This window comes from Symphalangus syndactylus, chromosome 16 (genome assembly GCF_028878055.3).
Source record: "Symphalangus syndactylus isolate Jambi chromosome 16, NHGRI_mSymSyn1-v2.1_pri, whole genome shotgun sequence".
NCBI classification, from domain to species: domain Eukaryota; kingdom Metazoa; phylum Chordata; class Mammalia; order Primates; family Hylobatidae; genus Symphalangus; species Symphalangus syndactylus.
Genome location: NC_072438.2, coordinates 68,669,596 through 68,695,902, shown reverse-complemented (window position 1 = coordinate 68,695,902; position 26,307 = coordinate 68,669,596). Strand labels below are relative to the sequence as shown.

The 26,307-nt window shown below is 36.3% G+C and overlaps 1 protein-coding gene across 4 annotated transcripts in view; it reads left to right on the top strand.

Moving 5' to 3' along the window:
• LMBRD2 (LMBR1 domain containing 2) overlaps nucleotides 1-26,307 on the top strand; it is a 61,915-nt gene that overhangs the window by 29,670 nt on the left and 5,938 nt on the right. For all 4 annotated transcript variants that reach the window (XM_055245605.2, XM_055245606.2, XM_063619567.1 and 1 more), the window contains 11 exons: nucleotides 5,006-5,080; nucleotides 6,232-6,345; nucleotides 6,728-6,911; nucleotides 11,390-11,571; nucleotides 12,720-12,853; nucleotides 14,223-14,328; nucleotides 14,816-14,913; nucleotides 19,565-19,668; nucleotides 20,834-20,880; nucleotides 22,185-22,290; nucleotides 25,610-25,739. In XM_055245605.2, the coding sequence (XP_055101580.1) occupies nucleotides 5,006-5,080; nucleotides 6,232-6,345; nucleotides 6,728-6,911; nucleotides 11,390-11,571; nucleotides 12,720-12,853; nucleotides 14,223-14,328; nucleotides 14,816-14,913; nucleotides 19,565-19,668; nucleotides 20,834-20,880; nucleotides 22,185-22,290; nucleotides 25,610-25,739 (1,280 nt within the window). The remainder of the gene's footprint in view (nucleotides 1-5,005; nucleotides 5,081-6,231; nucleotides 6,346-6,727; nucleotides 6,912-11,389; nucleotides 11,572-12,719; nucleotides 12,854-14,222; nucleotides 14,329-14,815; nucleotides 14,914-19,564; nucleotides 19,669-20,833; nucleotides 20,881-22,184; nucleotides 22,291-25,609; nucleotides 25,740-26,307) is intronic.

Here is a 26,307-nt window from a genome sequence, read left to right as displayed (position 1 = left end):
TAAATCTGCTTGGTGTTCTATAATCTTCTTGTGCTTGAATATTGATATCTTTCTCTAGGTTTGGGAAGTTCTCTATTATTATCACTTTGAATACACTTTCTACCCTTATCTCTCACTCTACCTCCTCTTTAAGGCCAATAACTCTTAGATTTGCCCTTTTGAGGCTATTTTCTAGATTTTGTAGACATTTGTCATTCTCTTTTACTATTTTTTGTCTCCTCTAACCGTATTTTCAAATAGCCAAATTTTCAAGTGTCTTCTAGCTCACTGATTCTTTCTTCTGCATCATCAGTTCTGCTGTTAAGGTACTCTCATGCATTCTTCAATATGTCAATGCATTTTTCAACTCCAGAATTTCTACTTGATTATGTTTAATTCTTTCAACAGCTTTGTTAAATTTACCTGATAGGATTCTGAATTCCTTCCCTGTGTTACCTTGAATTTTGTTGAGTTTCCTTGAAACAGCTATTTTGAATTCTCTCTCTGAAAGGGCACATATCTCTTTGTCTTCAGGATTGGTCCCTGGTGCCTTGTTATTTATTTTATTTAATTTTTTTGAAGCAGGATCTCACTGTGTTGCCCAGGCTGGAGTGCAGTGGCATGATTTTGGCTCACTGCAGTCTCCACCTCCTGGACTCAAGTCACCCTCTCACGTCAGCCTCCCAAGCAGCTGGTAGCTGGTACTACAGGCACACACCACCACCCAGCTAATCTTTGTATTCTTGTAGTGACAGGGTTTCATGATGTTGCCCAGGCTGTTCTCAAACTCCTGAGCTCAAGTGACCTCCAGTCTCAGCCTCCCAAAGTGCTGGGATTACAGGAATGAGCCACTGTACTTGGCCCTGGTGCCTTATTTAGTTCGTTTGGTGAGGTCATGTTTTTCTGGATGGTCTTGATTCTTGTGGATGTTCATCGGTGTCTGGACGTTGAAAAGTTAGGTATTCTTTATAGTCTTTGCAGTGTGGGCTTATTTGTAGCCATCCTTGGAAAGGCTTTCCAGGTATTTGAAGGGACTTGGGTATTGTAATCTAAGTTTTTGGTCACTGCAGCTGTATCTATATTAGGGGACACCGCAAGCCCTGTAATGCTGTGGTTCTCGCAGACTTGGAGATGTGTGCCACCTTGGTGGTCTTGGATAAGATCTGGAAGAATTCTCTGGAGCACCAGGCAGAGACTCTTGTTCTCTTCCCTTACTTTCTCACGAACAACTGGAGTCTCTCTCTTTGTCCTGAGCTGCCTGGAGGTGGGGGAGGGGTGTCTCAAGCACCCCCGTGGTCACCATCACTGGGACTGCACTGGGTTAGACCTGAAGTTATCATGGCACTGTGTCTCGCCCAAGGCCCACGGTAACCACTGCCTGGCTACCGTCTATGTTTGCTCAAGGCCCTGGTCCTCTACAGTCAGCAGGTGGCAAAGCCACCTGAGCTTTTGTTCTTCCCTTCAGAGTGGCAAGTTCTCCCTGAGCTGGGGTGTGTCCAGAGATGCCATCTGGGAGCCAGGGCCTGGAGCCAAAAACTGTAGGAATCTACCTGTGGCTAAACTGGCACCCAAGCCACAAAACAAAGTCCTTCTCACACTTTCCTCCCCTTTCCACAAGCAGAGGAGTCTCTCCCCATGGCCACTACTGCCCCAGGGCCACAATGAGTACATCCTCATTACCTCCAGTGTTCATTCAAGGCCCAAGATCTCTTCAGTCAGCTTTTGGTGAATGCTGCCATGCCTGGGACTTTCCCTTCAGGGCACTGGACTCCCATCTGACCCAGAGAAGGTTCAACAATGCTATCTAAAAGCCAAGTCCTGCAATCTGGGGCCCCAGGAGCCCACTTAGTACTATAGCCAACAGTGGCTGAGGTTGTACCTTGTTTTTTGGTTTTTATGAAGGCACTTTTTTGTGTGGATAGTTGCTTAATTTGGTGTTCCTGTGAAGAGGACAATCACTGGAGACTTCTGTTCAGCCATCTTGCTCCACCTCCTGTGTATGAATTTCTCTGGCCATATACTTCAAGGTATTTTGGGATTCTTTCTGCTTTTCTGAATATCTGGAAACTTATAAACTTGAGGAGAAATGTATTTATCATTTAAAAAATACTTACTGTCTTCCTGCCATGTTAAGTGCTATGCAGAACTGGCCAGAATAGAAATTCCTATTCTACTGACTTTCTAGAGTAGAAAAGTGGACAGAGTCCCTTACAGTATATGGTAAACGTGACATGAATGATAAAAAGAAAATGGTCTAGTATGGAGAGGTATCACTAGTGAATAACGGTCAGAGGACATGAAGTATGGCCTGGGATTTGCAGGATGGGTAGAATTTTGATAGCTGATAACATTATGTGCAGATATCAGGAAGTTTTAAAACCAAATTAATTTGAGCATAAAGTTTACATTGGAAAGATAAAGCTATATCTTGGCTTTGAATGCCATACTGAGAAGTCCAGTCATTTGACAGATAACAAAATTCAATCACTTTATTGGTAATTATTTTTTCAGCTATCCATTTAATCTCCCAAATGTAGTTTTATAAAAACTGTTTGGTATTTTTATGATATATTTATCTCTGAAATTGATATATGCATTTGTGTGTCTATTGCATTTCTTTGAAGCATTAATAAAACTTATAAACTATGTCAAATCATTCAAAAGGTATTTGCTAGATGGCTGAAAAGGTCACCTCTACCTTTTATCATTTTTCCAGATAGAGAATTTTAGGGAGGGAGAAACAGCTACTTATTTCCACTGAAAACTGCCTGTTAGCCTGCCTTCATGGATGCTGTCTGACCTGCTTAGAAAAGAATTTGACAAGACACAGTAATGAAAGAGCTCAAAGTTACATTATTTTGTATGAAGAAGGCAAACAGTATATTTCAAATACTTTCCATGCTTTATTAAAAGTATGAACTTCTGAAGGAACCCTAAATTGATAACAGATATAGCAAATGTTAATTGTTTCAGTACTTGTTTTTTAATATGGCTAAATAATTTAAAGAAAACATGATATTTCACATATAATATATAAACAAATTGTATAGTTCATATTCAAAGTATGATAAATTTGTGCTAACAAGTCAAGAAACTTTAAGGCAGCTTAGTAATGGAAAATAGATGCAATGATGCTTCCAGGTAACCTCTTAAAAACCCAAGTCTTATCTTGTCACTGTTGTGTGTAGGCCTCACACATTAACCACAAAATAAACCATGATTAAGGGCTTCTAGGATCAATTTGATCTTGCTCTTTCAGCCTGATCCAGTGCTATGCAGACCCTTATCTCCCTTTCCCTGTAACCACACTGGACTTTTTCAGTCCCTTCAAGTAATGTGCTCACTTAGGTCTAGAGGCCTTTATGTGTCCTGTCTCTGTCTCTCTGCCTGGAATATTCTAGTCTCTCCCTTTGGTTGACTGACTTCTATATATTTTGTTTCATCTCATTTTAAATAATCAGTTAATCAGAATCTACGTTCTCCCCTCTCAGAGCACCTCATACTTTGACAGTAGTTTCCACATCATTTTTATTTATGTTTGTTTTCCTCGTTAAGCTAAATTCCTTGACAGGAATAGTGTCTACTGGTATAGATTATTTATAAAGTATACATATTCTAAATTTCAGTAGATGTTGTGAAATTACCTTTAAATAGATATCACTTTTTGCTGTATATAGGAGGGCCTTTTTTCCCACAGTCTTACCTCTTTACATGATATCAATTTTGAAAAAAGCTTCTTATTTTTAAAATCTGTAACTGTTTTTAGTGAGCTCAAATATCTTTTTAGACATTTATTGGCCAATTGTATTTTTTTCTATATTCCCATTTTTCTGTTGATTTGTAAAAGCTCATCACATATTAAGGATAATGAGTCTGTCATATAAATTACAAATATTTTTTCGCAATTTTGTCTATGTGCTGGATGGCTTCTCCGCCTTGAGTTTTGTATCCCTTAAAACCATGCTCTACTCTATGCCCCAGAATGTTCTTCTAAATATTCTGCTCACTTCTCTTATGCTTTCCAGACTGTGAACATGCTGTTTCACTTGACTAAAACAGTGGTTTCAACTTCTTAAAAATTTCATGAATATTATAGAATATTGTGATTCCTTAGGAACTACTGGTTCTAAAGAGTCTTCTCTTTAACCCTTTTGTGCCTTTTATACTCAGAATTGCTTATGTAATTATCCATTACTGGACTGAAATTTTAAGACTGACAATTCCTTGTCTTCTCTCTCCACCCTCCAGTATGGGTTATGGGGTCCTTACACCTAGCACAGTACCGGCAAATAGTATGCTGTTTTGTTTGTTTGTTTTTAAGTTATTCTATTTTTAAATTTTAATCTATTTATTTATTTATTTATTTAGAGACCAGGTTATGAGACTGGATAATGTTTGTATTTTTGGTAGTGACAGGGTTTCACCGGATTGCCAAAACTGGTCTTCAACTCTGAGACTCAAGTGATCCACCTGCCTCAGCCTCTCAAAGTGCTGGGATTACAGGCCTGAGCCACTGTGCCTGCCAGTAGATAGTGTGCTCCTCATAAGCAAGTATGGAGTTAATCAATCGTGACTGCTCTAGAGTACTCTTCTATTGGAAAGGAGCTGGCACTTTGTGACATTTGTAGGCTTTTCTGCTTCCTCTGGTTTTTCACTGTATTTTACATAATGAGATAATTGATCTTGGTGAGTAAGGCAGAGGCACATAGCCCTATTCTTTTAGGACAGTAAAGTTTGTCTGATCTTTTGTGGACTTCTAAATAGTGCTTATTCTTTTTTGTGTACCAAGTAATGAAGTGATGAGAGAGTGAATCTAGAAAGTAAGGAAAAGTTCAGGGTATAGAAATAGCTATTCAGTGACTTTGTATTTTTACTTGTGTTCTTAAGAACCTTTATTCATGTAATGCAAAGTAATTTGTGTTGAAGTTGAACTTGTGAGAAAATATATAGTACCTAATGCATTCTCATTTGGAATATGTGATCTGTAGAAATGGAAATATTTTTATTTATTTTACTGTTTTTATAGGAGGTTCGTAAAGTGAATGAAAGCATCAAGTATAATCACCCATTGAGAAAATGTGTTGATACAATACTTAAAAAGGTAATAAATCATCTTGTCCGTTTCCTTTTGAAATATACACTTATATAATATTATACCAAAAGTACCAGAAAAGTATGAAAACAGCCTGTAGCTGAGGTCTTCTAAATTCATTTTCCTAGAAATATCAACCAAACACCATTTGTACTTTGAATTTTTTTAATTACTGCAAGTTTAACACTAATTATTGGCAGTATTTTCTATTGAAATATGGAGATAGAGGTTGACTAATATATAAGGATTGTCATGAGAATGATGGAAATAAACCTTTAAAATGTCATTGTATATGTTCACTAAAGGCATATCTCCTATAAGTAAATAAACTAAGGCCTCGGTAATATCTTACAATCAGCTGCCTACACGTTATTTTACAAATATATTTCATTAATATATTCATGACATATATCATAAAATTAGTGATGTTAACATAGATATTTAATAAACTATACAGTTAAGGTTTTGATGCGTTGGTATTGAATTGGGGGTATTCATATACTTCCAAAAATGGTTATTTGCAGTTACCCAGTTGTCTTTTAAACCCACAGAACCATGGAAATATTTATTTTCCTAGATTTTAAATCTGTTATACTGATTCTTGTGTAGTGTTCTGTTTGGCTAAGATAATACTCATGGAATCACTTTTCTAACTATTTATCTCACATTTGCTACTTTTTGAGAACTACTAAGAGAGGTTAACTAAGTTGCCCAAGTTCATAAGTGAGTAGTAGTATGGAAGATGACTTAAATGCATGTATTTATTTCTCTGTGCTATGCCTTTCAAAAATTCAGCATCTTGGATTTGTCATGATTTTGCTTCATTCTTTAGCTAGAAAAATAATTTATCCTACTTAGAATAATCTTCTCAAATACTAGTTGCTTCCTGTAGGTAAGCTCCCCTGCCTGTAGGCAGCTGTATCTATCTGGTATATATGAACACAAAGATTAATATTATAAAGGTGAGAAGAAACTCAGTACATCTTTTAAGACATTTTCAAGAAAATATCAGCAAATGAAGTCTAAGTAGAGATGACAATAAAGTAGGAAGATGTTTCTGAGGAAACTAGAACTGTTCAAGAATGAAAGATTTTTAATAAAAATAAAGTTTTATCTTTTTACAATTAAGATTTTTAAAAATCTACTTTTTTTGTTTTTAGTGCCCTACAGAGTATCAGGAAAAAATGGGTAGGAACATGGATGATTATGAAGATTTTGATGAAAAGCATAATATCTATCCAAGTGAAAAAAGTCTGGTAAAACTGCATAAACAGGTAACTTTGTTAATTATAAGTATTTTACTTAATGATGATTTTAATTAGACATAATCATTGCTCATAAAAAAAGGAATTTTTAGTGAATGTGTATTTCAAACTTCCTTTAATCCTGTCCTTAATATTCTTTGAAATATTTTATCTCTGTGTATACCAGCAGGGGTACTATTGGCATTTGGGGAGGGAGAATTCTTCACTGAGCATAACTGTTACATTATACAAAACTGTTACATCATTTTAGAACATTAATATTCTCAGCCTGACCCAGTAAATGCCCTAGCACTTTGCCATTGTTGTGACAATCAAAACATGCTCCCTAGTGGAGAACTGAACCACTGGTGGATCAGAACACTGCCAGGTCTACCCCCGTTCTCTTTTTTAGGTGATTTATTCAGTTCAGAGACACCGTCGAACTCAAGTACAATGGCAGATTCTTTTGGAACAAGCATTTTATCTAGAAGATGTAGCAAAAAATGAAACTAGTGCTACTCATCAGTTTGTTCACACCTTTCAATCTCCAGAGCCAGAAAATGGATTTATCCAATATTTTTATAATCCCACATTTGGTATGTAATTTGATATAAATTTCAAACTTTAATGATGAAAAGTTTTCTGTAGAAAAAAGTTATGTATTTTCACAATGCAAAGTTGAATTTTATTTGTATTATTTGATTTATACCATGTGATATTAAGTATCTGGTAACATTTCCCCAAAATAACTATTTTACTTATCATGTAACATATAATCCATCAGTTTCCACTGTTACTTCACAAGTAATAAAAAGTCTATTAAAAAAACATGCATACATCAGGCATATTTTGTATAATGCATAATATATACAATTATGCATTGCTTAATGACTGGGATTACTCTGAGAAATGTGTTGTTAGGCAATTTCATCACTGCGTGAGCATCATAGGGTATGTACTAAACCTAGATGGTATAGCCCACTACACAGGTAGGCAATATGGTATGGCTTATTACTCCTAGGCTACAAACCTATACAGCATGTTACTGTACTGAATAGTGTAGAAAGCTGTAACACAGTGGTTTTTGTGTGTATAAACACAGAAAAGATAATAGTAAAAATGCAGTATTGTAATTTTATGGGATCACTATTGTATATGCAGTCTGTCATTGACTGGAATGTTGTTATGTGACACATGACTGTACTTAAAATAGTTAGAAGTTTAAGTAATTTTACATCACACGCTTGGGTCTCTTCTTCAGTCTTGACATACTGCTGAAATATTTCCTTAAGTAGTCCTCTTTGATTATTAACATTTATTAGTCTTATTATAAAACCTATACTCTGTAGTTATCATTTTTCTCCTTTTTGCTAATTTATGGCAGTCCCTTCAAGTATTGTCAGATTTAGTGTGAAGAAACTTAAAGCAAGTACCAAAGTGTCATAGTATTAAAACTTCGGGCCGGGCGCGGTGGCTCACGCTTGTAATCCCAGCAGTTTGGGAGGCCGAGGCGGGCGGATCACAAGGTCAGGAGATCGAGACCACGGTGAAACCCCGTCTCTACTACAAATACAAAAAAATTAGCCGGGCGTGGTGGCGAGCGCCTGTAGTCCCAGCTACTCGGAGAGGCTGAGGCAGGAGAATGGCGTGAACCCGGGAGGCGGAGCTTGCAGTGAGCCGAGATTGCGCCACTGCACTCTAGCCTGGGCGACAGAGCGAGACTCCGTCTCAAAAAAAAAAAAAAACACTTCTATTTACCTTATTTATTCAAAAAAATGGTTATATTCACTTGATTCTCCTTTGCATGTTTGGTTTTGAGTATGAAGACTTAATGGCTATAACAAATATCTCAGAAAACTTCTTTAACAAAAATCCTTCCTAATTAAATTAAGGAATGATGTGGTATCTGTTTTCATTCATTCAACAAATATTTGGGTACATTAGTGCTATGTATTATTGGGTGCTTGGTAGTTTGGTATATATCAATTTAAAAAGACAGAAATTCCTGCCCTTGTGGAGTGAGAAAAACAGGCAATAAACATATAAAGGCATAAAGATACTGAATAGGCAGTTGATTATAGAAATTGAAATTCAAGGGAGAAGTCTGAACTGCATATATGAATTAGGGTACCATCAATGTGCAGGGAACCATGGGGTCAGAATAAAATCAATAAAGAAGTAATTGAGATAGAGAAAAGAGAAAAGTCTGAGGACCAAACCTGAGGCACTCCAGAATTTAGAGATCAGGTGGATGAGAAGTAACCAGCAGAAAAGACTAGAAAAGGAGGGGCCAGTGAGATAGGAAAATTAGGACAATGAAGTGTTTTGAGGAAAAAAGTATGTAAAGTACCTTTTCAAATGTTGCACGTAGCTTAAGGATCATAAATATTAAGACCTGACCATTGGATTTTAGAGAAGTGAGGGGAGAGGATAAAAAAGTCTGACTGAAATTTAAAAGAAATAAGAGGAGCAATTGGAGACACACTAGAAAACTCTAAAAATGTTTTCCTTATAAAAGGGAACAGAGAAAAGGGGTAGTAGCTGAAAGAGGATTGGGGGCATAAAGAGAAATTATCACATGTAATTAGTAAATGATATAATAGAATTTGAGGCCAGGCACGGTGGCCCATGCCTGTAATCCCAGCACTTTGGGAGGCCGAGACAGGCAGATCACAAGGTCAAGAGATTGAGACCATCCTGGCCAACATGGTGAAACCCCGTCTCTACTAAAAATACAAAAATTAGCTGGGCGTGGTGGCACGTGCCTGTGGTCCCAGCTACTCGGGAGGCTGAGGCAGGAGAATTGCTTGAACCCAGGAGGCAGAGGTTGCAGCGAGCCAAGATTGCGCCACTACACTCAAGCCTGGGGACAGAATGAGACTCTGTCAAAAACAAAGAAATAGAGACGAAAGAAAAGAAAAGAAAGAGAAAAAGAGAGAGAGAGAGACAAAGAAAGAAAGAAAAGAAAGAAGACAGACTAAGAAAGAGAAAGAAAAGAAAAAATAGAATTTGATAAGACAATAGAGAATTTCTAGGACAATGTTCATGACTAGTAGAGATGAGATGGTGGGAAATAGTGAACAATGAAGAGAATGGTGGAGGTAAGGCACAGATGTAACTAGCTGAGAAGGTGTAGTGGTAGAAACTTGGGAAAATTGTCCTCTGATCGCTTCTGTTTTCTCAATGAAATGTGGAGAGTAAGTATAGGAGAGGAGATTTTAGAGATTTCAGGAGGGAAGAGAAGGTGCAAAATAGTTGCCTAGGAGAGTGGGCATGGGAGAAAATCGGGGAATTATAGTAGGCTAGTGAGGCAGTACTGAGGACCCACTTGAAGCTGGTGATTAAGAATTTAAAGTGAGGCCAGTCAACAAGGTGGGGTTTTTTTCTCCTGCAATGTGCAGCTACGTGGATGCAGGCTCAGAGTAGCCAGGGAGTTGGATTTAACCAGGTGTGATTTAGCTTAGCAGGTACAGTGGAGCAAAATGGGGCAAAGTAAGTGGGATACTGTCCTCAAAGACTGGAATCTGAGCTGAATGAGGAAGGAAGGGTATCAAAGTGTTAAATAACAGTAAAAATGTGATAGAATAAATTGATTTTTCATCCAGGTATGGTCAGTTAGTGGAGTTGAAATACTGTACTAGATGAAGGTATTGTTTGAAGACAAGGATGCTGGAATGTGATTGTATGGAAGGGCTGGAGATATTGATAATAAAAGGTTTAGGCATAACTGTAGCAACAAGTAATTGAGGTAGGGTGGAGGGAAAGTTCATTAGAGGAGAGGAGGTCAAAGAAATGAGAGATAAGGGTATTGAAAGGGGAATCATTTATGTGGATATTGAAATCACTAGGAATTATGAGAGGAAAGTTGTAAAGAATTACAGTGAACCAGAAGCTCAACTATTCAATAAATGAACTAAAAATATAGCTTTTTAATTTGTTGAGCTTTCTTTTTAAAATTTTTTTTTATACCTAAATTCAGACTTAAAACCAAAATAGCGCTGGGCATGCTGGCTCACACCTGTAATCCCGACACTTTGTGAGGCCTAGGTGGGTGGATCATGAGGTCAGGAGATCGAGACCATCCTGGCTAACATGGTGAAACCCTGTCTCTACTAAAAATACAAAAAATAAGATGGGCGTGGTGGCACGCGTCTAATAAAAATGCAAAAAATTAGCTGGGAGTGGTGGCATGTGCTTGTAGTTCCAGTTACTCGGGAGGCTGAGGCAGGAGAATCACTTAAACCCCGGAGGCAGGGGTTGCAGTGAGCCGAGATCACGCCACTGCACTCCAGCCTGGGCGATGGAGTGAGACTCCATCTCAAAAAAAAAAAAAAAAAAAAAACCAAAACAGTACAAAATATTCCCATATACCCTTCAACCAGGCTCTCCAATGTTAACATTTTGCCATATTGATTTGCTTTATCTGTATGTATTTTTTTCTCACTATTTTAGAGTTGTATCCAGACGTGATGCCTCCTTGTTCCTGAATGTTTCCGTGTATATTTCCTAAAAATAAAGATATTGTCTTACATAGCCAAATACAGCCATCAAAATAAAAAAATTAATATTTATACTCTACCATTATTTACAGACCTTATTCAGATTTTGCTATAATTATCCCAATAATATTTTTTGCAAAAAATCCCAGATCATGCATTGCATTCAGTTGTTATGTCTCCTTAGTTTCCTCTCATCTGACACAGTTTCTCAGTCTTTGTGTTTTATGATATATCAGAAATGTTTGGGGGAGTATAGGCCAGTTTTTTGTTGAATGTCCCTGAATTTGACTTTGATGTTTCTTTAAAATTAGACGCAAGTTCTGCATTTTTCGTAGGAATACCACAGCAGCAATGTCATGTTCCTATCAGTACATCATAGCAGGAGGCACAGGATGTCAGTTTGTCCCATCATGGATGTCATTTGGTTAGGGTGGTATCTGCCTGGTTTCTCCACTGTAAAATTGTTGTTTTTCTCTTTGTAATTAAGTATCTTATTGGGAGCTATTTTGAAACAATGTAAATACCCCATTACTCTTTTATAGTTTTCCTAATCATTTTTTTCTTTTATCTTCTAGAATGGTACTGGGAATGTCTTTTGCGACCATGGTTTTACAAGATACTTGCTGTGGTTCTGTCCATCTTCTCTGTGATTGTTGTGTGGTCGGAGTGCACATTCTTTAGCACTACTCCTGTCTTATCCCTCTTTGCGGTCTTCATACAGCTGGCAGAAAAAACATATAATTATATTTATATCGAGGTCAGTTTATTTTATGTCTGTCATAAATAGATGTCACTTCTTAGTATAATCCTTAACTGTTTTCTCCATGTATTTCTTCTAGTAAAAATGAAAGCAGTGAAGTTTTCTGCAGCGTTGTTATTCAGACTTCCAGAAATGTGCTTCATTATTTTACCCACACTATAGAAACTAAAAACTGTATTTGAGGAGAGATGAAAAGTTGCAAGATAGTGCAAAAATCTGAGAATTTTTTCTTTCTTTCTTTCTTTTTTTTTTTTGGAGGCATAATCTTGCTCTGTCACCTAGGCTGGAGTGTAGTGGCATGAACATGGCTCACTGCAGCCTCAACTTCCCGGGCTCAAGAAATCCTCTCACCTTCACCTTAGCCTCCCAAGTAGCTGGGCCTACAGCCATGCACCACCATCCCCTGCTGATTTTTGTATTTTTTGTAGAGTCAGGGTTTTGCCATGTTGCCCAGGCTGGTCTGGAACTCTTGCACTCAAGTGATCCTCCTGCTTCAGGAGAATCCATCACACTTGGCCCTGGGAATACTTTGATTATATTTATGCCAGTAAAGCTACATAACTTATAGGCCTCATGTGAAGAGTTGCCAAGGGAATGGGAAAACAGGCTCACATTAGAAGGTAGATTCGAAACTTTTGGATCTAGGATGTTAAACAGTTTGAAGTGTTGGTTTTTTTCATAATCTTAGTGGGTGATTAAAAAAATTCTCTATTACTGTATTTCAATTTTAGAGCATCAATAAATGTTAGCTAGAAATGAAGGCCAGGCTGGGCATGGTGGCTCACACCTGTAATCCCAGCTCTTTGGGAGGCAGAGGCGAGTGGATCATGAGGTCAGGAGTTTGAGACCAGCCTGGCAAACATGGTGAAACCCCGTCTTACTGAAAATACAAAAAGTAGCCGGGCGTGGTGGCACATGCCTGTAATCCCAGCTACTCAGTTGGCTGAGGCAGAAGAATCACTTGAACCCAGGAGGTGGAGGTTGCAGTGAGCCAAGATCGCACCACTGCACTCCAGCCTGGGCGACAGGGGGAGACTCCATCTCAAAAAAAGAAAAGAAAAAGAAATGAAGGATAATGCTTGTAATTGTTAAGTGCTAAAGTCTGTTTGTTTTAAACAAACTGCTTTGTTTTTGTTTTTTTCCAGATTGCCTGCTTCCTTTCCATCTTCTTCCTGAGTATCTGTGTTTATTCTACTGTGTTCAGGATTCGTGTATTTAACTATTATTATTTGGCTTCACATCACCAGACTGATGCTTATAGCCTTCTTTTCAGTGGCATGTAAGTAGGATTATGTTTAGAAACAAGAGAAATGTCATCACTGAGTGTATTCTTATGCATCTTTTATTTTTTGTTGTTTACAGGTGTTCCACTAACATCTGTATTTCTATCAGCTAATTGATTAGGTTTAAATATTAAATTGATGTTTGTTGTTTGCCAGCTACCTCCTGCTTGAGGTTTAAGGTTAAATTAGGTGTGCTAGGTTAGGCTAGAAGGCAGGAGAAGCATACTTAGTGAGCCTGGATTTACCAACCAGAGATTAGCAAGCAGTAGAAACAATGGACAGTTTAGAGACTAAGTCAGACCTAGATGGTGTTCTAAGATTCAGTGGTCTCTCACTGAGTTGAGGAGGACTGAGACAACCAACAAGAACAATTTTTCCTGAGGAATTGAGAGAGGATTTAGAGAGAGGTCTTCAAGTTGGGCAAGATTGTACAATCTATTACTTGTTCTTATTATTAAATGAGTCCTATTAGGTATTTATAAAGGATGAACTTAGATAATTTTATAGAGGAGTTGACATCTAAAATATTTTTAGGCATCTTTTTTGTTGTTTTCCAAATAATTATGGACTCACGGGGAGTTGCAAATGTACAGAAAATCCTATGTAACCTTCACGCTACCCCCAGTGATATCAAAACCAGGAAATGAGAGTAAAACATTACTATTAACTATATACTACAGACTTTATTTAGTTCTCACCATTTTTTATCCTTCATTCATTTGTGTGTGTGTGTGTGTGTGTGTGTGTGTGTGTGTGTGTGTGTGTAGATTCCTGTAGCCACCAACACAATCAGGATTCAGAACAGTTCTATCACCACAAAAGAATTCTCTCATATTATGATTTTTTTTTTTTTTTATTCATACCCACACTTTATTCTCCCCAGCCCCAATTATCCAGGTGTGTGGGTTTGTAAGGCATTCTTTTTATTTGGACAGTATTGAACAACTTTATATCTGTGCTTGTCAGAATGACATATGTTGATACAACTTCGGTTCTTTTATGTACTGAATACAATTCACCTTGAGGGGTGGATGTTATTGTCCTGGTCATGCTGTGAGATGGATTTTACAGATGGCTTAGTTGTAGGAGATGATACAAAGACACTCCACAACTTGTGGGGATAAAGCAATGGCATAAACCAAGGAGCTTGAGGCTGTAGTCACGTAGGCATTGATGTGGCAGTTTTCAGAATATCTCCCAAGTAAGTGAGGGCAGGTCACATTAAGAATTCAATATATATATAAAGCAAATAGATGAAAATTTTAGCTGTAATTATCTGAAATGTTTTTAATACATCTCAGTATAATATAAAATGTATTTTGCCGCTTTACTTTTTATATACATATTTTTAAATGTTTGTTGCAGGCTATTTTGCCGTTTGACACCTCCTTTATGTCTTAATTTCTTGGGTTTGACCCATATGGATTCATCTATCTCTCACAAGAATACTCAACCAACTGCTTATACATCTGTAAGTATGGTCAGAAAATAGAATTCCTTAGGTTCACTATCTACGTGAGATGCCGTTATTGTGAAATTTCTTTTAATGCCAGCAGAAAAGTTCTATAGTGTTACTGGTAAAATTTTCTCTTAAAGATTGTGTATGTATTACTATTGACTGGATAAAAGTGATTTTGCTTCTTTTATGATAAAAATGTTTTTTTTGGTTCATATAGGTTGTCTAGCTGAGCAGTATCAAAAGAACTGACCTATACTAATATTAACTTTATAGTCAATGTATGTGATAATTTTGAGTAATAATTATGTTAATTTTCCTTAAGAGAAAACCTCAATAAAAAGCAGATTTTAAAAAATAAGTTCACTTACTGCTTTTTTTCTACTTTTTAAAATGTCCAAATGGATTGCTATAACTGGTTATAGGCAAATTTTCTAATGATGGAAAGGAATGGAAATTATAGAGCTATTCCAATTTAACTCACTTTTTTCTTGCTCTTCAGATTATGGGTTCCATGAAAGTTTTATCCTTTATTGCAGATGGATTCTATATATATTATCCTATGTTGGTGGTAATTCTCTGCATTGCTACTTATTTTAGGTAAGAAACCTAACATTATTTTTTCTTTTGCTCTTAAATCTGGATATCCTTTCTCTTTAAAGCTCTTTTAAATATTTACTGATTGAGTTTCAGTTTGTTTTATTGTAACTTTGGAGAAGCTGGGGATAGTTTGAAGGGACTACTTAAGTGATCAGGTGCGATTCCCCCTCTAAAAAATTTAAAGAAATAAGAGGTAGAGTTACTATTCTATTATAATAAAAATATTATTTTAACATTATTCTATTTAGGCTAAAAAATGATAGAATTAATTACAGAATGTTAACTCTAAGTCCTGGCATTTGACACTGACAGCTAGCGTAGCCTGCAAAACACCCTTGTGTCCAGCTTTTTTCTACTGACATAAATAAGCCTTAGAGCTTTCCAATAATTATTGCTGGGTGTCTAGATGCTTCAGACCATGGCCAGCACAAAGGGTCAGGTGAGGACTGATTGTAATCAAGCTATACATTAAGACTAGAGGAGAAATTTTCTCCTGTGTCAGAAAGTACATGGGATGCTGTTTTTATGGAATTAGAATGAATGGTAGAATCTAAGCAGGAGTGAGATTCAAAAGGAGTTGAAGGATAGGTGTACTTGGCTTCTCGCATCTGTCTTTCCTTCTTTTTACATGTCAGGACTCCTCATCCTGTACTCCGCCTTCTTTCATTGCTGAAGTGCTCCATAACATACCCAAAATACCACTTTTTCAAAAACACTTAAAAATGTTCATTGCTTACTCTTCTGAGAAAAATAAATTTTATCTACCTACTTTAAGTCTTCCAATACCATTTATAGTTGTTACAGATAATATCTACTAACATTACAGTAATGAGTAAACAGCTATTGTTTAAAATACATTCTCTATTGAATTTTTTTTTTATTATTATACTTTAGGTTTTAGGGTACATGTGCACAATGTGCAGGTTTCTTACATATGTATCCATGTGCCATGTTGGTGTGCTGCACCCATTAACTCGTCATTTAGCATTAGGTATATCTCCTAATGCTGTCCCTCCCCACTCCCCCACCCCACAACAGTCCCCGGAGTGTGATGTTCCCCTTCCTGTGTCCATGAGTTCTCATTGTTCAATTCCCACCTATGAGTGAGAACATGCGGTGTTTGGTTTTTTGTCCTTGTGATAGTTTACTGAGAATGATGTTTTCCAGTTTCATCCATGTCCCTACAAAGGACATGAACTCATCATTTTTTATGGCTGCATAGTATTCCATGGTGTATATGTGCCACATTTTCTTAATCCAGTCTATCGTTGTTGGACATTTGGGTTGGTTCCAACTCTTTGCTATTGTGAGTGGTGCCGCAATAAACATACGTGTGCATGTGTCTTTATAGCAGCATGATTGATAGTCCTTTGGGTATATACCCAGTAATGGGATGGCTGGGTCAAATGGTATTTCTAGTTCTAGATCCCTGAGGAATCGCCACACTGACTTCCACAATGGTTGAACTAGTTTACAGTCCCACCAACAGTGTAAAAGTGTTCCTATTTCTCCACATCCTCTCCAGCACCTGTTGTTTACTGACTTTTTAATGATGGCCATTCTAACTGGTGTGAGATGGTATCTCATTGTGGTTTTGATTTGCATTTCTCTGATGGCCAGTGATGATGAGCCATTTTTCATGTGTTTTTTGGCTGCATAAATGTCTTCTTTTGAGAAGTGTCTGTTCATATCCTTCGCCCACTTTTTGATGGGGTTGTTTTTTTCTTGTAAATTTGTTTGAGTTCATTGTAGATTCTGGATATTAGCCCTTTGTCAGATGAGTAGGTTGCAAAAATTTTCTCCCATTCTGTAGGTTGCCTGTTCACTCTGATGGTAGTTTCTTTTGCCGTGCAGAAGCTGTTTAGTTTAATTAGATCCCATTTGTCAATTTTGGCTTTTGTTGCCATTGCTTTTGGTGTTTTAGACATGAAGTCCTTGCCCATGCCTATGTCCTGAATGGTATTGCGTAGGTTTTCTTCTAGGGTTTTTATGGTTTTAGGTCTAACATTTAAGTCTTTAGTCCATCTTGAATTAATTTTTGTATAAGGTGTAAGGAAGGGATCCAGTTTCAGCTTTCTACATATGGCTAGCCAGTTTTCCCAGCACCATTTATTAAATAGGGAATCCTTTCCCCATTTCTTGTTTTTGTCAGATTTGTCAAAGATCAGATAGTTGTAGATATGCGGCATCATTTCTGAGGGCTCTGTTCTGTTCCATTGGTCTATATCTCTGTTTTGGTTCCAGTACCATGCTGTTTTGGTTACTGTAGCCTTGTAGTATAGTTTGAAGTCAGGCAGCATGATGCCTCCAGCTTTGTTCTTTTGGCTTAGGATTGACTTGGCAATGTGGGCTCTTTTTTGGTTCAATTTTACTTTCTTATAGGTAAAATAACTAAAAGGTTATAACTTCAAATTGTAGCAGGACGAGCCGCAGACAAGAACCCCTCAGACACCGAGTTGTAGAAGGAAAGGGCTTTATTCCGCTGGGAGCATCAGTGGACTTACGTCTTCAAAAACCAAGCTCCCCGAGTGAGCAATTCCTGTCCCTTTTAAGGGCTTACAACTCTAAGGGGGTCCGCGTGAGAGGGTTGTGATAGATTGAGCAAACAGGGAGTACATGACTGGGGGCTGAATGCACTGGTAATTAGAACAGAACAGAACAGGACAGGGATTTTCACGATGCTTTTCCATACAATGTCTGAAATCTATAGATAAAACAAGCAGTTAGCTCAGGGGTTGATTTTTAACTACCAGGCCCAGGGCACGGTGCTGGGTTATCTGCCTGTGGATTCCATTTCTGCCTTTTAGTTATTACTTCTTTCTTTGGAGGCAGAAATAGGGCATAAGACAATGTGAGGGGTGTTCTTCTCCCTTAAAATAATACTTTTAATATGAACTGATAGCAAATCTAATATTTTGAGTGTTTTCTTTAGGTGGAGGAGACAGTAACAGATCTACAGTGTGAAAATGATGTATTAAAAGAAGAGACTAGTCATACTTTGTGTGCCTAAAACTATGTTTTTATTATGTGCTTAATCATTTGAACAGTTAATAAAGTGGAACATTAAGAACTTGTAATGTATAAATTTTTTTTAATGTTACAGTTATGCTGGCAAGATTAGCATTTCCTCTTACCTTATTAGATGGTTATATAGATCAAGTGATATGGGGCAGCATAGTGCTTTGTCAACTATAAAATCTTAGCTATAAGGAATCGCTATGTCTGAAAGCAAAATTGTTAAACTTAAATATAATCATTAAAAGTGTCTTTCTAGAGTTAATCAGGATAAACTTTGAGTGCCATTTTATCTTTAAGGGAAAAAAAGAGGTTGTATTCCTTAATTTTCAGATTAACTCACAAAATAGATTTTCTGTTATAGAAACACCTGAAGCAGTGCCTTACTGACATTTCAATGATAGGTTGACTCGATAAGTTCATTTTCATTTGAAATGCTGCCATAATTAGTCTAATTCCCACACTATTAGCAACACAGCCACATCCAGAGTGAATATTCAGACTTACCTGCCTAGAGAGCATAATATTGTTTCCTGACACTTTAGACAAAGATAAAACTTTCCCAGAGACAGAGACCTAATTCTAAGCTTCTCATGCAGGAGTATAGTACTCCCATAAGGATACGAAGATGGTAAGGAAATGTTTGAAGTCAGAGAATTAACATGATCATCTACAAAACCCCAATTTTACCCAATGGTAATGCATAAAAAACATTTTATGTGAATGAAACAAGTAGATATATTATGGATTAGCTAGATATTCACACATTTTTACTGCAAAATGGAATGGAGATCTTCACTTTTTCTAAATTGCTTTCCTGTTTTCCCTCCGTCTCTCTGTCTCTCTCCCCTTCACCACCTTCTCTTCTTCCCTTTTCCTCCCTCTCTGCATAGAAGTACATTGAAAAAGTTTCAGAACTAATATAATAAAAAGAGCTGCTTGGTTTTTGTTTTCTCTGGGATTTAAATTCTAGGTCTGTCATTTATTAAGGGATCTTTAGCAAAGCATTTAACCCCTTAGGCCTGTTTTCTTATCTGTAACGTGATATTTATCTCTTAGAGTGATAGTAAAAATTAAATAAGAAGGCATCCATAAATTATCTGATGTATAGTTGGATCTTAACACATATTAATCCTGCCTATTCACCTATCATTTCCTTCCTTGTGTTCCATATTTTCAGTATTCTCGTCTTGTATAACAAATTTAAAGTAAATAGCAAATAAGATATAAGGTAGTAGCCTTCAGATAAGATATAGTAATCAATTTGTAGTGTATAAAAGCTAAATAGTTAACTAGATCAGAGGAAAAAAAATTGCTCTTACATTATTATAGTTACCATTTTAGCATCTTGGTATAATTGTTTTCTGAAGCTATGCTGATAACTTGACTTAATTGACATCTATAAGAAACCTGAATATAGTGCATACCCTAATCAGTGAAGTACAGGGCATACGCTTCTTAGAAAGGGAGATAAGTGGTACTTCCTGAAGCATGTTAGATGTGACTATAGATAACTGTATGATAACAGATAATGAAGCGTAGTCTTCTTTTGGAGTGACAATGCTAAAGAACAATTCATCTAAATATTTGCAATGTGAAATAATGTTTGTCCTTTTAAAAAATCTGCTTTTATTAGTTTGGGAACCCGTTGTTTGAATCTTCTTGGTTTCCAGCAGTTTATGGGAGATGATGATATGACATCAGACTTAGTTAATGAAGGAAAAGAATTAATCAGAAAAGGTAAGATTTGTCTTTTAAAATAAATGAAGGGAAAATACTAAGGGCTAAGGCTCAAAATACAAAATTAATATTTGTATAGTTTGTGAATAATTTTTAATCCTAAGAAATTATAAATTAATGCAAATTTTTAGCTAAAAATGTACATATAGCCTTCCTAGCAAAAATAATTTGAAAACATAAATAACTGTTTTATCTGTCTTTAAAAAATTCTGAAGCTTTAATTATTAGTATGTCTGCAGCGAGATAACACCCTTGTATGGTCTTGGAATCATTTTCATGTTTACCTTGAAACATATTTGCCAAGTTCTCTACAACTATAAAACTCATTAATTTAAAGAATCACCAGTTTGATACTGCATGGGAAATCATTCAGACAAAGGCTACTTTTTTAGAATGTGATGATCATTAACAGCCTGTTAGAATACATGGCACTCTAGTAGAATCAAATCACGAAACTGAGTGTATCAAATTTACTGATGTTCAAAGTGATGATAGCATGGAGGGAAAAAAACTTGACTTTTGGGACATTGGTTCTTAGACATTCTCCCTACTTGAGTCTGGGGCTTTTGTATGATTATGAGTTGAATGTAAGACAAAATGTACTGCAGCTCCAAAATAAGCTAGTGTAGCCTTCACATGCTCTCCTATTAGACCTCATATGGCACAGCACATCCAGTCCTGGGTGAGATTTTTAAGAATAAAACTGATGAATTAGAAGGTATTTAGAGAAGGACAGCTAGAATTATGAGTCTGTAGGGCGTATCCTGTGGGAAAAAAAAAGTGAAAACATCATGTCTATAACCTAACGAGAGTAACAAGGAAAGCGACTCATACAGAAAGAAAAGAAGTATGAACTTAACTTAGAAGACAGGAATAAAAGAGTAGAATTTACAGAAAAACAAATTTCGGGTCATTGTGAGAAAGAACTCTTTCTTCACCAAAGTTATTTAAACGGAGACTACAGGGCCATCTGCAACCAAAATAGAGAAGGCATTCACTACTGAGTAAGGTAACCTCTCAAATTCTTTCCAGCAATAACCTATAACATTTGATTTTGTGATAATTTAAAAGAAATATCGGTCATAGCCCGATATCTTTACTTCAGTTGCACTATGTCTGATTAAACCATGTTATACCATATTTAAGATCATTTTTCTGTCTTTAGAGAAGAGAAAAAGGCAAAGGCAAGAAGAAGGTGAAAATCGAAGAAGAGTAAGTACAGCATTAATTTCTGTAATCTGAAGATTAATTTGAAATTTAATTTCTTAAGAATCTCACTAATTAGCTAAAGACAGAAAAAAAACAGTGGGAAAATGTTATAAGATATATTTTTAAAGAAAGGGAATTTTAATACTTTCAGGTATATACGCTAAGTATCTTGATAGACCTGTTCTAAAAGTCATTAGTAATAAATTACTTTGTGTTTAGCATCGAGCAGCTTCTTGCCTAAAGCAGGTGCTCTGTGAATATTTGTTGAATGAATAAATACATAAATTTGTGTATTCTTGCTATTAAAGTGGTTTGATTGCTTTAAAATTGTTTCTCTTTTTTTGGTGCTGTGACATTAATTTTATTCCTCCTTAATTTTTCTTTAAGCCTCCATTTTCTGAGGCAAACTAACCTTCTGGAAAATGAAAAGGCAAAAAATGGGTAAAATCTAATAATAATTACCACACTTTTTTTTAACAAATGGGTGTATATACTGGCAAAGTAAAAACTAACAGGAGACTTAATAGTTGTCTTTGTGTATCTTCATATATGTGTATCTTCTTTATTTTAGAAGGCAAAACTAGAACCAAAGAGTAGAAGTTACTAGAGATAGATTTCTCTTCTCTATGAGAATTTCTAAATTATGCAATTTACCAGAATTGCAATAGGCTTCTCAGACATTGAAAATTAAATGCTGTCTAGTCAGAGAGCCAAAAAGCATCTGGCAAGGATGTTTTAGAATGAGACCCTGCACTGCATGGAAAGTTGCATTAGGTGACTTCTAATGTCCCTTTCAATTCTAAGAATTTAATGAGTAGAATCCAGTTAATATGGTTTTACTGCATTTAAGATAATACACAATGCCGTGTGAGTCATAGACTAATTATGTTTGTATACAACTTTAGCTGTTGACTTTTTAGCTCTCTAATATTTGTAGTTTATTTGAGTGAAAGAAAATTTTGTTAACATCTAATAGTCATTATGGGTTCTCAACTTTTGCATGGTCAAAGTAAGCTTGTTTTAGTAATATTGTTTTACATTTTAGATACATGAATAACAACCAAAGTTAGCAAAAATGTCTCTGTGTCATTTGTAAAAGTTGAAGTTTGTGGAGACTGTGACTTCAATGAATCATGTAAAAATAAAAACATTGACCTATGATTTTTAAAGATACTAGGATAATTATATTGATTAATGAATCTCTGATGAAAATAAATTATATTTATTATAATTTAATTATAATCTCTTGACATTAATGAATTATTTTCTGTTCTCTTATTATATGATTATTTGTGCTTCTTTTCTAGGAATGGAAAGAACGTTATGGACACAATAGAGAAGATTCCACTAGGAACAGAAATATTCATACTGACCCCAAAGAGTCAAACTTCTCAGATGTTAATACCAACCGTTGTAAGTAGTTTTTCTAGTTCACTTGGAAATTGTTTTCTTATGCTTGCTTGCATAGAGATTGAGTGTTAGAATACTCATCCGGAAATGCCTTTGTAGAATTATAAATGGTATATTTGCAGTGACTTTTTTTTTCTGCATTCCTCAGTATATAGAAGGAAGGGGAAGCTCAAATATGTACTGTGGTAGGGAAAAGAGAAACTGGAGCATCAAATGAATGGTTTTAAGTATACTAACCCTAAATAATGTAAGCACTTATCCCAGGTATGTTCTAGGCAGGTGTTTATTCCTACAACTTACCTTGATGTTTTTCTTTCCTATTAGTAGGTATAGGTTATTTGGTCATTTTTATAATAATTTATTGACTGACCCATATAAGTTAGGCATATTCCCAGGTATACAGCAATACAAAGAAGGTATATTTCTTGTCCTCAGGATGCTCATAATTGAGTGAGGGACTGATACCAGACAGAAGCCATCTGCCACCAGGTGGGTTAGGAAACCTTCCTGTAGCACTGACCCCACACTGACATGATGCAGAAGCTATGCCAAGAAACCAGTTTTTGCCTAGTACCTTGAACTGAGTAGAAGGAAGAGGCTGTTTTTGGGAGAGATGTAAGATTGCTGAAAGAGCCCCACCACTGAGGCTTCAGTGCACAGGGTTTAAGACTGTGGGTGGAGGAGAAAAACTGAGCACTCTCACCCACTCAGCTACAAGTTTCGCACTGAGTACCAAGCAATAGTAGTCAATTGTTGGAGGAGGAATAGAAACATGGAGAAGACTACCTCTGTGGCATGTCCATATCCATGCGGGGACTACTGAAATCTGAGAGTGGAAAAAGAATACTGAGAGAAACCATCTGACACTTGAGGCCCTACTAAGTACAAGGTCATAGGATTTCATTACTAGAGAAATGTGAAGTCTGTGGGGACTTAAGGAAACTAAAGCAACAACCAAATCCAAACTCAGATCAACTATAGGTTGAGTGATTCCAGCCCTCAACAGTGATGATCTAATAGAAGAGATGTGCCCATTCTGGGCATAAAACTATGATTTCTCTCCATCTTTTCCTTCTTTTACACATATTGTCTGACTTTTAACCCAAAATTATGAGATATACAAGAAAGTAAGATAATATGAGCCATTTTCAAAACATAAAATAGTGAACATACCAGACCCAGAGGTGGCTCAAATGTTGAAATTATCAGACAGTTCAGTGACTTTAAAATAACCAGTTGACGTGTTAAATGATCTGATGGAAAGCTTGGACAATGTGCATGAACAGATGGGGGGAATTTCACCAGAGAGATGGAAACTATACAAAAGAGCTAAATAGAAATGTTGAAAATATTTTAATTACAGATTATGTATGATATTGTAGATTTCTCATGACAGCTCTGATGGAAGGATGCACACCAGATGCAGAAGGAATTCAGCTTGGGGATTGAAAAACAGGGCTTATCTTAGGAAATAGTTTTTATAATGAAGAAATATTTCTGTAATAAGGACATGTTTAGCTGAGTATTTAAGAATGAATAGGACTTAGCCAGGTGAAGGGTATTTTAATTAGAAGGGAGACTAAGTGCAGGACGTTGTGGCATGAGAGAACCTTTGGGAAAATGCATGTTTTTCTCGGTAACTAAAGCCTAAGCATGGGGAGGCTAATAAGAGAGGAGGCCACAGAGTAGCTGGGGAGCAGATATTGTCATTCTCCAATGTTTGTATTTGGGGCCGGGCACAGTGGCTTACGCCTGTGAGGCCGAGGTGGGTGGATCACCTAAGGCCGTCTTAGGAGTTCACGACCAGCCTGGCCAACATGGTGAAACACCGTCTCTACTAAAAATACAAAAAGTAGCTGGGCATGGTGGTATGCACCTGTAATCCCAGCTACTCAGGAGGCTGAAACGGGAGAATCACTTGAACCCAGGAGGCGGAGATTGTAGTGAGCCGAGATCATGTCACTGCACTCCAGCCTGGGCGACAGAGCAAGACTCCATCTCAAAAAAAAAAAAAAAAAAAAGTTTGGATTTTGACCTAAAGGTAAGATTTCCATCTGGAAAGAAGCACGATAAGATTTTTGGTTTAGAAAGATGAATTTGATGGCAGTATAAAGCATAATTCTTGGGGAAGTGAGACGTAGAAACCATTTCAGAGACTGTTTGGTAATACAGTCAAGAAATGATTAGGGTCTAAAATAAGGCAGTTTTCCTGGAGATGAAAAGATAAGGATTTATTTGAAGGACTTTAGGGTAGAATAAATAGGAAAGGGCTAAAGCTTTAGTTAAAACTAGGAAATAGGATTCTGTAAAGGGATTTGGACGCTTGCTTACCATAGAGTGGAAGGAAGTTTACAGAATAGAAAGACCTGGCAAGACGGGAGAATGCTTAAGAGGAGTCACAAAGTCATAGGATGATGAATTAGAGAGAATCTAGCATGTATTGGGCAATTGCGATTTGCTGAATGAATGAGAGAAAAGATGAAGAGATTTGCATTTAGGACAAAGTCCAAGCTTACAAAAATGTAAATATGATAGAATTGGCTTGCATTAAGTTTTCAGAAAGAACTATATCATAAAGCTGTTGTAAATCTACTTGGACTCCTGTGAACAACAGTGTGAAAATTTGGTTTGTTTATAAAGAAATCCCTATCCACATAGAGAAGGGAGAGTTAGTTTTCTTTATCGGCTGTCTGGTATGATAATCATTAGCCACATGCGGCTATTGAGCACTTGCAACATGTTGAAATGATAATCTTTTGGCTATATTGTGTTTAAATATATTAAAATTAATGTCACTTGTTTCTTTTAATATAGCTACTAGAAAATTTCTAATTAAATATCGGCTTGCATTCTATTTCTATTGGCTAGTGCTACCCATACTCTTGCCTTATGGTAAAAAGACACCTTTTTTTAAGAGTTTGAGCTGATTACACCTTAAAGTCCTAGCCAAGAAATGAGGTTTACTGTAAAACCAACTCAAACTACTTTTGTTAATGAAGTTTCACCATCGTGATACCATAGTTAAATGTTAATTCTGAGTTACACTAATGAAATGTTTGCACTGTATCTGCTTCTGAGCTTAGAGAGCATCTTAGCTAACTACAAGTCTAGAGAACTTTTCCTTGCTATATTCTATTATACTGCTTATAATTTTAATCTGATTTTAAGGAACCATGTAGTTATCTTTTCTTATGTTCTTTGTCTTCAGAATGAAAATTCAGATTCCTTGGAATTTTGATTTTTCTTTCTGTACCTCCATAGACTGTGACCCATAAGTTAAAAGACAGTAGGGAAGTAGACATTTTTCCCCCTTCCTTTGCAGCTGCATTCAAATATACCAGGGCTAATAACAGGACTGAAAGGGACCGGATAGAACTTCTCCAAGATGCAGAACCTTTGGATTTTAATGCAGAAACATTCACTGATGATCCTCTTGAATCTGAATCAGGAAGGTAAGTTCTAGCTGTGACATTTTAGCTCCAGCATTCCTCTACAATTTTAATAACACATTGACTTGACAAGATTGAAAATAAGTAAGTAAAGCTAAAAGTAAACAAGTGATAAGTAAAGGAAAATGTTCATTTTCACTAATAATAAAAAATATACTAAGTAACTTTTGATACCTTTTTAGACTTTCTAATGCTTTTATATTTTAAAAATTATATCATCCAGTAATGGTAACTAAAATTGTTATCTTCATACAATACTAGTGGTATTATAAATAAGAAAGAATACTTGAAATATATAGCAAAGGATCACAACAATATTTATATGCCTATTTCTGATTGTCCCGTTTGTGAAATTTATTATATTTAGTAACTGCTGCATAGCAGTGTCTAGATGCCAGACACTATTCTAAGCCCTTTAACAAAAATATTGTAATTGTATGGTTGCAAATTCAGTTGGATTTAAATCCAGAGAGGCTCAGTAAAGTGCCTAGAGTCACACAACTTGTAAATGGCAAATCAGGCATTCAGACTCCAGTATTCTGGCTACAGAGTCTGTACTTTTAGCCATTAT